The sequence below is a fragment of the Piliocolobus tephrosceles genome, chromosome 5, assembly GCF_002776525.5.
Source record: "Piliocolobus tephrosceles isolate RC106 chromosome 5, ASM277652v3, whole genome shotgun sequence".
Lineage (NCBI taxonomy): Eukaryota > Metazoa > Chordata > Mammalia > Primates > Cercopithecidae > Piliocolobus > Piliocolobus tephrosceles.
This window is the reverse complement of record NC_045438.1, coordinates 35,111,912-35,125,834: the sequence shown is the minus strand read 5'-3', so window position 1 is coordinate 35,125,834 and position 13,923 is coordinate 35,111,912. Positions and strand designations below refer to the sequence as shown.

Genomic DNA, 13,923 nt, shown 5'->3' with positions numbered 1-13,923 from the left:
TAAAACCCCTAACCTCTTTTTAATACAGAGTGCCATGATGATACTTGGTTTTTATATGGCACTGGCATATTTATTTAGCAGTTCAGCTGGTTCATGTCATTAGCCCTTGTCAAATAAGCTGGTGCTACCTGATATCAGTATGCTTTGAAATACACCTGAAAATGGAGCACTGAAATTATGTAGCAAAAGTCAGCTTTGTGATAATCAGACAGATGATCAGACTGTATATTATTGTTCTAAAGTTACCTGGGTGAAAACATAAATTTTTAAAAATCATGTAAAGAACAAGACCCCAGTTTGAGAAACAGCACATTTCTGAATGACACTGACCTGTAGGAAATGTTTAATGTGATGTTAAGTTTGGTTCCTATTATATGACACACAGTTTGTGATATGTAGCCTAAGAAATTCTGCTTCCCTTAATGATTTTTAAATTTGTCATCCTTGAATTCATCTAGATTGATCTTGAAACAATCTGTATTTTTGCCTTGTGTTACCTCTTAGAGCAGCAAGTACAAGAAAAGAAGGATGTAAAGAAGTACTTTTATTTATCTTATAGCTGCTCTTTGCAGTTTCAAGGTTAGGACCCATAGTTACCATAAACTAGGCTTTAGAGAATGTCATTGTTCATAGCTTCCATACCCTTCATAGTTATATGGGTTTTACTTCTATTCCCTGTCTACTCTTATTTTATAAGCTGAATACTCCTATTATGTTTACTATATCAGTCAGGGTCTAATCAGAAGGAAAAAAACAGATTTAAGCCAGAGAAAATTTAAAGAGTAACTATCATTACGATTGGAGTAAGTAGGATGGAGTAACTATGATTTTGGTTTGCCTTATAAGAAATAAAGAGAACTTGTGGGAATGACAGGGAAAAAAGAAAGAGAATTCTAAAGAATATAGGAACCTAGTGTAGTGGCTCACACCTGTGATCCCAGAGGCTGAGGCGGGTGGATCACTTGAGCCCAGTTGGAGACCAGCCTGAGCAACATGGCAAAACCCCATCTCTACTAAAATACAAAAAGTTAGCCAGGCGCAGTGGTGTATGCCTATAGTCCCGTCTACTTAGGAGGCTGAGGTGGGAGGATGGCTTCAGCTCGGGAGGTTGAGGCTTTGGTGAGCCGTTATCATGCCACTACACTCCACCCTGGGCAACAGAGTGGGACCCTGTTTAAAAAAAAAAAGAATATACAAATAGCAGATACAAGGAGCAGCCACATACCCTAGTGTTGCACCCAAGAAGAAAGATCCCCTACCCCCCAAGTCTGTAATCCAGACCTTGTTAGAGAGGACATAACTGTCACTCATTGGATGCCAGGGAAGTTGCTATGGTTTCTTGCCAGCGGAACTTGCCAGAGATCCACCCTCTAGAGTGCCTGGGAAAGCTGTTCACTGTTTCCCCAGAAGCACTCTACCATGAATCTGCCCCAGTGGGGTGCTGGGGGGAGGCTGCTGGCCACTGTGCACTGCAGGAGCCAGGCACTGGGAAAGGCACATGTATGCTAACGAAGCCTGCTGAGCAAGCACACGCCAACCAGGAAGCAAAACTCTCCTGCAGTGTCTCTCCAGCAATGGCAAAGGTTAATTATTTAACGGGCCCAGATCCAGTTTCACAGAACAGGAATGATGGCTGAATTTGGAGCTGAGAGGCAGTAAATCAGTAACTGACACATTTACCTTATCTCTGAAAGACTCCTTCTTCAGCTGTTTGAATATTTTATTCATATTTCTTTAGAGATTCTTCAGCATGAATATGGGGTTGAGGAAAAAGAGCTTCAGAACCAAAAGTTCCAGGCTCGATCCCTAGTTTTACCTTTGAGAAGTTCAGCAACTGTGGGGTTAACCTACTTAATTTAAGCCTTAGTTTTCTCATCTGGACATGGAGATACTTTCCACACAAAGTATTGGGAGATTCAGTGAAATGGTGTCTGTGAAGGAGTTCTGAAAACTATGTTGTACTATACAGATGTTACGTATCATTATCTTTATCCTCCTAAAATGAATGCAGTGTCCAGAAAACACACAGTACACTCGGTGTAGCTGCAGTGTGATGTAGAATAATGCTTTTGGTTTGTTCCTGGTATTCCATCTTTTCCTGCCTAGCATTTTATTGGCCTTTTTTTTTTTTTTTTTTTACCATCAAAACACAAGGAGTCAGTATCACCAAGGAATAGTTTGCAGTGATCCCAAGATGTCTTAACCTCCTTAGTGACTGATCATTCACCATTTTTTAAGGATCGCTCAGCTGACAGTTTTCTAAATCCAGTGCTCTTACAGACTGCCTGCCTTGTCACTCATTTCATGATTTTCCCTGTTGTTCTCAAGGGGCTATTTTTATGACTTGATTTCCAAGAATAAACATCATCTGCATACTTAAATTTTATCCTGCTTGTCTTCTGATTATTATAAAACTAACCCTAGCTCTGATCCCTGGGGCTCTCTGCCACTTACACTCTTCCATCTAGAGAAGGGCTTGCTTATTCCTGTCTTTATTTTGTTTTATTTTTGTTTTATGAAACAGGGTCTTGCTCTGTCACCAAGCCTGGAGTGCAGTGATACAAGCATGGCTCACTGCAGCCTTAACCTCCCGGCTCAAATGATCCTCCCACCCCAGCCTCCTGAGTAGCTGGAACTACAGGTGCGAGCCACACACCCAGCTAATTTAAAGTATATATTTTTTATAGAGATGAGGTCTCCCTATGTTGCCCAGGCTAGCCTCAAATTCTTGGCCTCCAGCCTTAAGCAGTCCACCAACGTTGGCCTCCTGAAGTGCTGGGATTACAGGCGTGAGCCACCACACCCAGCCTATTCTTGTCTTTAATATCCATCCCCAAAACAGCTTCCCATTCATGAATAAACATTGCCTTTGATGCAGTGGAAACTCACATTTTTAAACAGTTTTACATCTGAAGTCCTGTTAAAAATTTAAATGACAAATCACGTCCATCAGTATTTCCTTTCACTCCTAGTTTCAAATCAACCTTAAAATGCTTATGAAACCTTTGGTTTTCATCTCAGTGCATTATTTTTAGTGAAGCATTCCATGATCCTTGTGATCAGTCAGCATCTTTATTAAATACCCTACTCTGCACCTCAGGTAGAGTTATCGATCCCTCCAGCTTGCCCACTGTGATTAAATCACTGATTAATGGAAATGCTTAGGGTCCCTGCCACAGAACATGGTGTGCGTGATACTCTGTGAAAATCCATCTGACAGATCATGCGAGTATAGTGGTAGAATTTGTTTTCGCTAGAAAACGCCACTGCTCAGAACGACTATCTTTTAATTCAGATTGAGAGAGAAGTATCACTTCTCCTAATGTCTTTAGTACCTAATACATTAGTAAATAAATGATTGCTGTGAACTAAATTACATTTGCCCCTACCCACCTCGAGATACGTCAACAAACTGTCTAGAAGCACCCCAGGAGGATGGCAACCCCCTAACATTACTTTTCCTAGCAACTAGGACTGAGATCCTTTGTTATAGGGCAGCTCTGTACCAGAAGTATCCTGAACCCTACTCCTCACCTTACTCCCGAGTGAGACGCCTGGCCCCTTTGCCCCAAAGCCATTTTTCTTGCCCATCTTTCCCCTGACAGGTTCCCCACTGACATTAGTTAGAATGGAAGAGGGTTTGAGTTATCACAATTCTGGCCAGCTTTTAAAGGTGTAAAGAGATATGTGAATATGCCAAGTGTGGTGGCTCACACCTGTAATCCCAGCACTTTAGCAGGTCTAGGCAAGCAGATCACTTGAGCCCAGGAGTTCAAGACCAGCTGGCAACATGGCAAGATCCCATCTCTACAAAAAATACAAAGATCAGCTGAGAGCAGTGGCATGCATCTGCAGTCCCAGATACACGGGAGGCTGAGGTGGGAGGATCGCCTGAGCCCAGGGAATTGAAGCTGCAGTAAGCTGTGATTGCACCACTGCACTCAAGCTTGGGCAACAGAGTGAGACCCTGTCTCAAAGAAATATATGAATATATACTCATAACATATATGGATTTTATAAAATTTTATAAATGAATATATACATTTTCCTATGTAAGATATATGAAGTTTATAAAATACTTGAAATATATCTTTATGACATATATGAATAGTATATATGCCCTTGAGCAGATCATTCTTACTGAAAAGCCATGTTTAGTTCTTAAGAGAGAGTACTTGTGGAAGGATGCTCCACAAGAATTGAGGAAAATACTTGTTCATGGATAGGAAACTTGCTTTGGAACAGGAAACAAAGGATATAGATCCATGTGAGTACAGGTCCGGGAGGACAGCGGTGAATATCCAAATGGGAACCGAGGAAGTTATCTGCAGTTTCTCAGGTCATTCTGAGATGTTCTTCCACCCCCAGCTGAGAATCTCTAGTCCAGAGGCTAAGAAGCTCTGCTGCCTATACAGCTACTGCCTTATCCTCCTAATACTCCAGAAGACATTTCGTGTTTGTTCATAGCCGTATGGGAGCTGTCTTTTCATAGAATGTTCATCTTTTTTTTAAATAAGGAGTTTTTGGTAATTTTGGTGTTTGATCCGTTCATTTTCCCTCCAAATCTTGAGTTCATCATTGCTTTTAGTTTGGCCTGAAGGAAAAGTAACATTCCCAAGCCCCTATTGTTCACACAGGAAGAGATATATCCCTTTTAATTTAAAAGTTACTTGTTTTAACATAATTAATAAATATCAAGAAAAAATAAGGTTCTGGCTTCCATAAGCTGTGTGGACTGCAGATTCTTGCCAAGGTCCCAACCCCTCCCTGTACACATTCTGGACTGGAGCAAAGTGTGCAGTCTTCAGAAGTCTTACAGCAGTCTTCAAACTTCAGAAGGTAACTGAAGGCAGGGAATTCAGAAGCTGGTGCTCTTATCCTGACTGGACACACGGATCCATAATCCCTAACCCCAGTACTTCAGTTTCAGTTTATAGTTTCTCCCCGTCCCGATGTCCCCTGAACATTTCATGACTTGTCATCCAATGCATATGGCACAATTATCCCTCTGATTGCCAACAGTTAGAATGGGCAGGCGGAGGGGAAATGAAATCTGATACTGGCTCAAGTCTGGGGTTAGCCATTGCCATTATGACTTGTTAGTACATGCAGGCCTGGAAGGTGACAGGTTAAGGTTGCCAAGGAAAAGGGAGCTCTGGAGATAAGGTCCTGTTCTTTATCCTTTGCCAGGACTTCTACTTAAATTCTCTCTGGATTAAGAACCAAAATTGCTTCCCTAGTTACAGAAAGGCTGTTGGTGTTAGGCAAGAACAGGAAGATGGTGTGGCAGCCCAGGCACTTAGAACAGTAGGTGTTAGATGTGTGTGTGCACATGTGACTGGGGGGGCAGCATGTGCACATGTGTGTGACTGTACTCTTGTGGAGACTTACAATACCTAGTGGCCTCCCCTTCCCTTGGCAAAATAGCAGAAAAGCATCATCATACTGTATAATATTTCTGTATAACATTTTACAAATAATATTTTCAGTGTATTCTGCAATGCCTTGTGAGACACTTAGGACAGCCATCTTCATTTTTTCCATAAAAAAGGAAGGTTTAATAATTTAAAAAATATATAAATATTCAAATCAGAAATGCTTTAGGATGTGTTCAACAAAGTCAATACTTCTCACTCAGTAGAGAAAGTAAACTATTTTGACTGGGCACTGTGGCTCATGGCTGTAATCCCAGCACTTTGGGAGGCCGATGGGGGCAGATCACTTGAGGCCAGGAGTTCCAGACCATCCTGGCCAACACGAAGAAACCCTGTCTCTACTAAAAATACAAAAATTAGCTAGGCGTGGTGGTGCTTCCCTGTAGTCCCAGCTATTCGGAAGGCTGAGACACAAGAACCACTTTAACCCAGGAGGCAGAAGTGGCAGTGAGCTGAGATTGCACCACTGCATTCCAGCCATGGCAACAGAGAGAGACCCTTCTCAAAAAAGAAAAAAGAAAGTAAACTATTCAATAGGGCAGAAAAAGCAAAGTCTTAAAAAGCAATGGAAAGGTTGGATTTACATTAGCATTGTTTTACAATTTGAGAAGACAAACTGACCTGCTAACAATGTTCAAGCAGTTGGTATTACTGAGACTACAGGTGATTTGTTGAGCATTGAACAAGTTATGAAGCTTGCACATATATGTGTACTGCTGCGATGAAATGAAATGAATGGCAAAATTAGTTTAGCACTCATTTGATGCATAGGCATTATTTGGCTACGTTGTAAAGCATAATAATAAGCATATAACATAAGGGGCTGCCAGTTTGGTTGGAGAGAGTGACAATCTAAGACAAACTGTAGAAGATTAAGTATTTGGGGCCAATTAAGTATATCTCAAAAATAAATCCAAGATATTAGATATGAATTCATAAGGATCAAAATGAGGTCAGAGGCAGATTTAAGGGGCAAAGATAAGAAGATTGGTCTTCAAAAATTTATATATGAAATTATGCAAGTGCCTTAGAAGGCTGGAATATCTAGGAAGTATGCGAAATGGCTTAATGAGAAAAACACAGGACCAGAGATCAAGAGATTGTGCATTTAGCCTCAACTGTCTCTCAGTAGTTGTGACTTTGTGCAAATCGTTTACTCCCCCTCTCCAAATTATAATCCCCTCATCTTTGAGGCAAAGGTCTTCATAAGTGATGCTCCTTATCAGACAAATGTAAAAATGCCTGCAGCAGAAATCATTAAATGTGTAGAACTGCTGCTGCTGCTGCTGCTTTGTTTTTATTAATGATCTGTTGTAATTGATAAATTGTTCTATTTGATAATTTTCATAACAAAATAACAGATTTAAAATGTTTTTGTTGTTGTTTAGAGACAGGGTCTTACTCCATAGCCCAGGCTGGAATGCAGTGGTGCCATCATAGCTCACTGAAGCCTCAAACTCCTGAGCCCAAGCGATCTTCCCACCTCAACCACCAGAATAGCTAGGACTACTGGTGGGTGCCACCATACACAGCTAATTTTTTTATCTTTTGTAGAGACGGGGCTCTTGCTATGTTTACCAGGCTAGTCTTGAATTCCTGGCCTTGAGCAGTCCACCCATCTCAGCCTCCCAAAGCGCTAGGATTACAGGCATGAGCCACTGTGCCTGACCTAGATTTTTTAAAATAAGAATTTAAGGTACAAATACACCACAATTTAGTATTTTTGTTAGTAATGGTGTGACTCATCAGTCTCATTTTTTAAATTGTAGATTTATAAAATTATTCATTATAAAACATTTTGGTTTTCCTAATAATGTGTTTTCCAGTTTTAAGACTAACATTTCTATTTTTATTTTTCAAATTCCTTAGCACTCCCGATTTGGAAAAACAGCCAAATGAAAATGGAGTATCTGTTCAGAATGAAAATTTTGAAGAAATTATAAACTTACCCATTGGATCTAAACCATCCAAATTAGATGTCACCAATAGTGAGAGCCCAGAAATTCCTTTGAATCCAATTTTGGCCTTTGACGATGAAGGGACACTTGGGCCCCTGCCTCAGGTAGATGGTGTTCAGACACAACAGACTGCAGGTAAGCTTGCCTCCAACTCCCTTCTGTAGTCATCAGAAATATCTGACACCCAGGAGGACACAAACTACAGCCTTCTACAGTATGATTGTGGTAACACTTTGTTCTTCAAAGGACCAAGTAAGCCACAGTGGAAAAGATTGTGCCTGGCTCATAGAAATTGAATTTTGAGTTGGATTGGACAACTTCTAAGGCCTCTCCTATTCTCTCAGTCAGTGCAGAAATCCCGTCTGCAGCACCCAGTGGGTGTCCATCAGCCTCTCTGCACAGAGCAGCACCCATTACCCAACAGCATGCATGGTCAGAATATGCTTTGTAGAAAGACAAGGCTGCCTCCCTATACTTATGGACCATTCTGACCTAATGCTGCCCACTAGAGAAAGATTTGAGTTTTTTCCATCTTTCTCAGGTCTTCATATATTTGAAGACTACCACCATTTTTCTCTTATTTGGGTTTAGGGAACCTGAGTAATACATTATTGTCGTTTTGAAATGTGACATGATGGGTAGTTACAATTTAGGTGATGAAACCAGTACTCTGAATAGGATCACACTGAGTCTAAGGATCTTTCCTTGTTAAATGATTTGTTGCTGTTGAAACTGCCTGTGACTTTCTTATACAATGTCTCTTTGACCCACACTTGACCTGAAGTCTTTGTGCAAAAAGAACAATCAGGACCCAAAGAAAGAAGGAGTAATATCAAATATCACTAACTCAATGGTCATAGCAGCTCAGCAGCACAATCCCATCAGTCTCAGGAATTAGCAGGATAATCTCTGCTCCCTGTCTCTTCAAACCTGTTTCAATTTTGTTGACTTCTCTTCCCTGAAGATGACTTTCATGTATTGACCAGCATCTCGTTATATTTCTATGAAAAGAACTGGCCAAATTCAGGATAACTAAAGGGAGACAATATAGAATTATTTGTGGGCAAATTGTTTTGCCTTCTAGATTCAATCAGTGAATCTGTAATAAATCAACTTGTAATGCAGTGAGGTAGCCAATGTGAACCACCCATCCAGATGAAGCTACTCTTCTTTTCTCCTCTAGTGTACTGTCCTTGGAAGTGGAACCTCACTTTAGTGAACTCCACTTTTCTAGGATTTGAAAGGAGGTTGTAAGGGCCCTCCCCAGTCTGACTTTCTGATTCTTAAGCCTTTGGGAACAATCCGACTAATGGTATGTTGATGGAAACATGCCCAGTACAGCTTCCTACTCATGTTACAGATTTACAGGGAGGGAAAGAACTTCTAGATGATTTATCAACATTTATTTAACCTCCAACATATGTTTAGAACCCTAAGCATCGGGTACTGAGGATACAAGAGAAATGAATGTTTAAATCCCTAACCGAGAAAAGTACAATCTGCGTATGCCACTTGGAAAAATGAAGGCTATGACCTAAGCTAATGTAAAGAAAAGAACATGTGTTTCCTATGAGTAACAGAATTCACTTAAGACTGTGAATCCTAACAAAATTGCCTATTCTTATATAAGTGTACATAACAGTATAGTAAATTTTAGAAATTTAAGATATTGCTATAGTATTCTTGAAATAAGATTTTAGATAAATGTCATATTAATCTGTTCTTTTTCTGTCTCTTCATATAGAAGTTATATGAGTATTTCTTCTGAAGAACCAAAGCTGAAATTTAATGAGAATTTCTACAATTAATGGAATTCCTTTCATGCTATAAAGGAGCATCCCCTCCGACAGTTTTCTAAAGAGTTCTTGACCATCATTTTGAAAAGATTTATTAAAACTAGCTAAAGACAACAGACTGGATAGCTTTTCTAATCATTTTCATCAATAGGAAAAAAGAAATACGTCTCATTCTTCAATACTTTAAAATGGCTTTTTCCAGTGTGCTCCTTCTTAGCAATCAATATTTTTCTGCATTCTTTGAAAGACAAGAGAATTTGGTTATAAAAGAAATGGGCTGACTAGGCATGTTTTTTTGGTCTTAAAAGCTTAACATGTAAAATTGGCAAAAAAATTTTTACCTTTTATAATACTTGAAAAATAAGTACCTCTTTGCTCTACAAGTAGAATGAATAGGGGAAGAGTTTAAACCTGTTTAAATATTATTGCAAAGAGCTCTATTTGTAGAAGCAAATTATAGGCAGATTACCAGGTTCTTATAAATACAACTTGTACATGGACATTCTGCAAACCCAGCTGTCACGTTTTTCTTGCAACTCCTTTTGCAAAAGCAGACTGAAATGTTTTAAAATGTGAAAAAGCATTATTTTTTCAAAGCAAAATAATTTACTGCCCTCTTACATAATGTATTTATAAAGTTTTTCCAGATAAACTATTCAAATCAATTAGAACAATGTGACAACATTACAAATTTAATTTGTTAGCTGCATTCCTTCTGATGTTACCACGAGAGAATGTTACTGATGATTCAGGGCTATCTCTGAAGTCTGTATGTTGCTGCTGTCCCCAGTGATGGTGGACTTATCTTTGCCTTACCTGATCACAAATTATGTTGGGGAAAATAAAGATTTAACATTTCTTTAAATAGAAAAAGAATTTGGTTTTGCTCGTTTAAGAGCAATGAGAAAATGACGGAGTGTTGACTGTGTTTGGCACACAGGACACGGACCTTCATGGAAGTCCTTGCTCTGCGTGGCATCTGTCAGCTTTTCACCTTTCATTCTTCTTCTTCACTTTTGCTGCTGAGCCTAGCTGTACAAACTTGCACTTTCATTTGCTAATATAAATTCAATTTTATTTTACCATTTTAGAGACTACTAATGATTAAATGTAGAAGGAGAGGGTGCACATGTTTTTATGTGGAGTGTTAAAAAAGATAAATTTATACCACAGTAACGTGCAGCTTTTATGAAGAGAGAAATTGGTTAAACTGCTAGGTTGAATGAGAGACTTCATCCATTGGACTATTTGTTTTAATCCAGGCATATGGTCTTTAGTAACAGCTTATAATTTGTTAAAACATTAATTTGGGGGTTTTCCCTATTTTCAGTTGTCCATGTACACAGTCATTATATTAAAAAAGAAATCTGTTCAACAAAGTTGTTTAATTTGTTTAAATCAACATAGCATGAAACACCAAATAAAATGTTTGACACAATTTTACTTTTAGGTTTCTCATATGTTATAACTTCACTCAGATTGATTCTTGAGTCTTCAGATTGTCCTTCATTTAACTCAGTGACATTTTCCCAGCCTCCTGTTGATTAAGCATATAGGATAGCTTTATTTAAAATTTAGAGCTGTAGGTCTATTTTGGCTGTTTTTCTTTTTCATATATGTTTTTAAACTTTGGTGATCATTAGCAAACTGAAAGCCTTCTAAGTCATCAAGTTTTTATTAGAAGTGGTACAAAATTCTTAATTATATTGTATTTAGAGCAGTGCTGCCAGAGAATGACCCTGATCTTTACAATGTCTGGCTTGCTTTTAGGCCAGCACTTGAAAAATCTGAATTACTTGCAGACCTTAAGGAGGTCTTCAGTATTCACACTACATTAAGGGGAGCGCTCAGGAATCAAATATGGCCCTCAGTATGAAAATAGAGTGAATGGGCTTTTAGTTTCCTTTCTGCACCACTGCAAACTATCTAGGCCAATTTAGTCAGTCACCAGTCACGGGTCTGTTTGGTGGTACCTCTAGTAAGGCTATATGTGTCCTCCTATATAACCACACCACCTCGTGGTGTGTTACAGTAAAAGCAAATCTAAAACAGTTATCTTACATGACAAGTTTATTAGCAAGCAGGGCTTCTGGAAAGCTTGGGGAAGTTCCTTCTCTGCTCATAAGTAACCCCACAAACACCTTGACTAAAAAGTTCACAGTGAAGCAGAAGCAGTGATATTCTGAAAGCAGAATTAAGAAACCTGATTGCCTGGTTGGACCAGGTCACAGTCATAAACGTGTGTGGAGTGCTGGAGCGGGAAGGTACAGGGACAAAGAGATCTCTAGACCCAGGTACTATAAAAAGTCATTATTTTTCAGAATCTGCCAGATTCTTACACTTCATTTCATGCATTTTGCCTCTAAAAGTCTAGACAACCACCTACTTTTCAGTCTGCATTCGCCAGTGAAAAATTAATATCCTTTATGCTGATGAACACTGGTGTATATTTAGATAAGTGTTTAAAGCATCTGCCTAGCCACCTGATTGAGGTGCTTCAAATACTATCTAACTTACTCTCAGAAGAAGATTGAAGTTAAATTACACAGCACACATGAATTGCACAATTTATATTTAAAGTATTTTAAAGTAAATTATTGCATAATAAGTAACAATAAATTCTCCCATCTTTTGTATTACATTTTTAAAAATCTGATTGAAATGGACTATCGGCCTTCATCTGTTCTGTGCATTGAACACTTAAAGGCGTGATGGGGCTGGGTTCAGTGGCTTACACTGTAATCTGAGCAGTTTGAGAGGCCAAGGCAAGGAGGATCGCTTACAGCCAGCAGTTCAAGACCAGCTTGGGCAGCATAGCAAGACCCTCCCCCCAACCCCAACCCCCATCTCTACTGTCAAAAGAAAAAAAAAAAAAAGCATGATGGAATAGCTATTGGATCAGGTTACAAAAAGCAATTTTTAAAAATAAGCTAACATCTAAGAAACATCATTTTGCCTATACTCCCCCCCCACCCCTGCAAAATCCTGTTTTTACTCAGTGAACACCTAAGCCCACTCAGAAATGTTCTGGATTGTCATTTTTCTCACATCCTTTAGCACCTCCTTAGTTTTGGGGAGGAGCTCTGAAGGCCTTGCAAGAAGTGGGAGAGAAAAGGACCAGCATGTGAACAGAAGTGACAATTTTATTGCAAATTAAACATTTTGTTACTAGTTCCTTGGTCAATCTCAATTGGGTTTTTATATTAGTAAGTTTGATTACAATTTTAGAGATGAAAAGTAATTTTAGAAACTAAAAATTGGGAGGCTGAGGTGGGCGGATCACCTGAGATCGGGAGTTCAAGACCAGCCTGACCAACATGGAGAAACCCCATCTCTACTAAAAAAAAAATTAGCCAAGCGTGGTGATGCATGCCTGTAATCCCAGCTACTTGGGAGGCTGAGGCAAGAGAATCGCTTCAACCTGGGAGGCGGAGGTTGCAGTAAGCCGAGATCACACCATTGCACTCTAGCCTGAGCAACGGAGCGAAACTGCTTCTCAAAAAAAAAAAGTAAAAAATACAAAAATTAGTTGGATGTGGTGGTGCACGCTCGTAATCCCAGCTACTCTGGAGGCTGAGGCACGAGAATCTCTTGAACCCGGGATGTGGAGGTTGCAGTGAGCCGAGATTGCGCCAGTGCACTCCAGCCCGGGTGACAGAGTGAGTCTGTCTCAAAAGAAAAAACTAATGCCAAGATTTATAAAGTTCAAAAGAAGTTTTAAAATTGCTGTTTAAAAATATACACAGACCAGCCTCCGTGGCTCATGCCCCTAGTCCCAAAACTTTGGGAGTCCAAGGTGGGAGGATCGCTTGAGCCCAGTAGTTTGAGACAGTCTGGGTGACAAATGGAGACCCTGTCTCTACAAAAATTAGAAAATTAGCCGGGCATGATGGCGCATGTCTGTGGTCTCAATCACTTGAGAAGCTGAGGTGGGAGGATCGCGTGAACCCAGAAGGTCAAGGTTGCATTGAGCTGTGATTGTGCCACTGCACTCCAGCCTGAGTGACAGAGCCAGGCCCTATCTAAACAACAACAACAACAAAACCCTAAAAATTAAAGTATACACTATAAAAGGACTGACGATCACTTTTGAATTACTGGATCTCTAAATACCTTGTGAAAGAGTAAAGGGAGAGGTTCAGAAGGCAAGGTGCTAATGTTGGAAGCAACAGAAAAATGAAGAGCCAGCATCTGGAGTTACACTTAGGTGGTTAAGTATCAGATTTGCCAGTAATTAACCATGGGAAGCTTGGTAAGTTAGTTGTGTTCTCTGTATCTGGATATTTTCATTGCTAAGTGGGAGAATAATACTCATCTCATGGAGTTGTCTTTTTTTTTTTTTTTTTTTTTGAGACAGAGTCTCGCTCTGTCGCCAGGCTGGAGTGCAGTGGTGCCATCTCGGCTCACTGCAACCTCCACCTCCCAGGTTCAAGCGATTCCCCTGCCTCAGCCTCCCAAGTAGCTGGCACTACAGGTGCACGCCACCACGCCCAGCTAATTGTTTGTATTTTAATAGAGACAGGGTTTCACCATGTCGGCCAGGCTGGTCTCAAACTCCTGACCTCGTGATCCGCCCACCTCAGCCTTCCAAAGTGTTGGGATTACAGGCGTAAACCACCATGCCCGGCCCTCATGGAGTTGCCTTAATTATTAAGGTTGAATTAAATGAGTATAAAGTTTCTCAGTAAAATAAATGTTAAAACTTTTATGTTTAAGGCTGGGCATGGTGGCTCA

At 39.9% G+C, this 13,923-nt stretch overlaps 1 protein-coding gene across 2 annotated transcripts in view; it reads left to right on the top strand.

Annotated features, from left to right (window-relative positions):
- The window catches only part of MAP7 (microtubule associated protein 7), a 219,560-nt gene extending 208,929 nt beyond the window's left edge, over nucleotides 1–10,631 (top strand). Inside the window, exons 17-18 of one of the 2 annotated variants that reach the window (XM_023190972.1) lie at nucleotides 7,305–7,528; nucleotides 9,138–10,631. In XM_023190972.1, the coding sequence (XP_023046740.1) occupies nucleotides 7,305–7,528; nucleotides 9,138–9,148 (235 nt within the window). In that variant the 3' untranslated portion in view covers nucleotides 9,149–10,631. The remainder of the gene's footprint in view (nucleotides 1–7,304; nucleotides 7,529–9,137) is intronic. The other variant, XM_023190974.1, reaches the window with a different exon arrangement.
- Nucleotides 10,632–13,923: the final 3,292 nt, after the last annotated feature.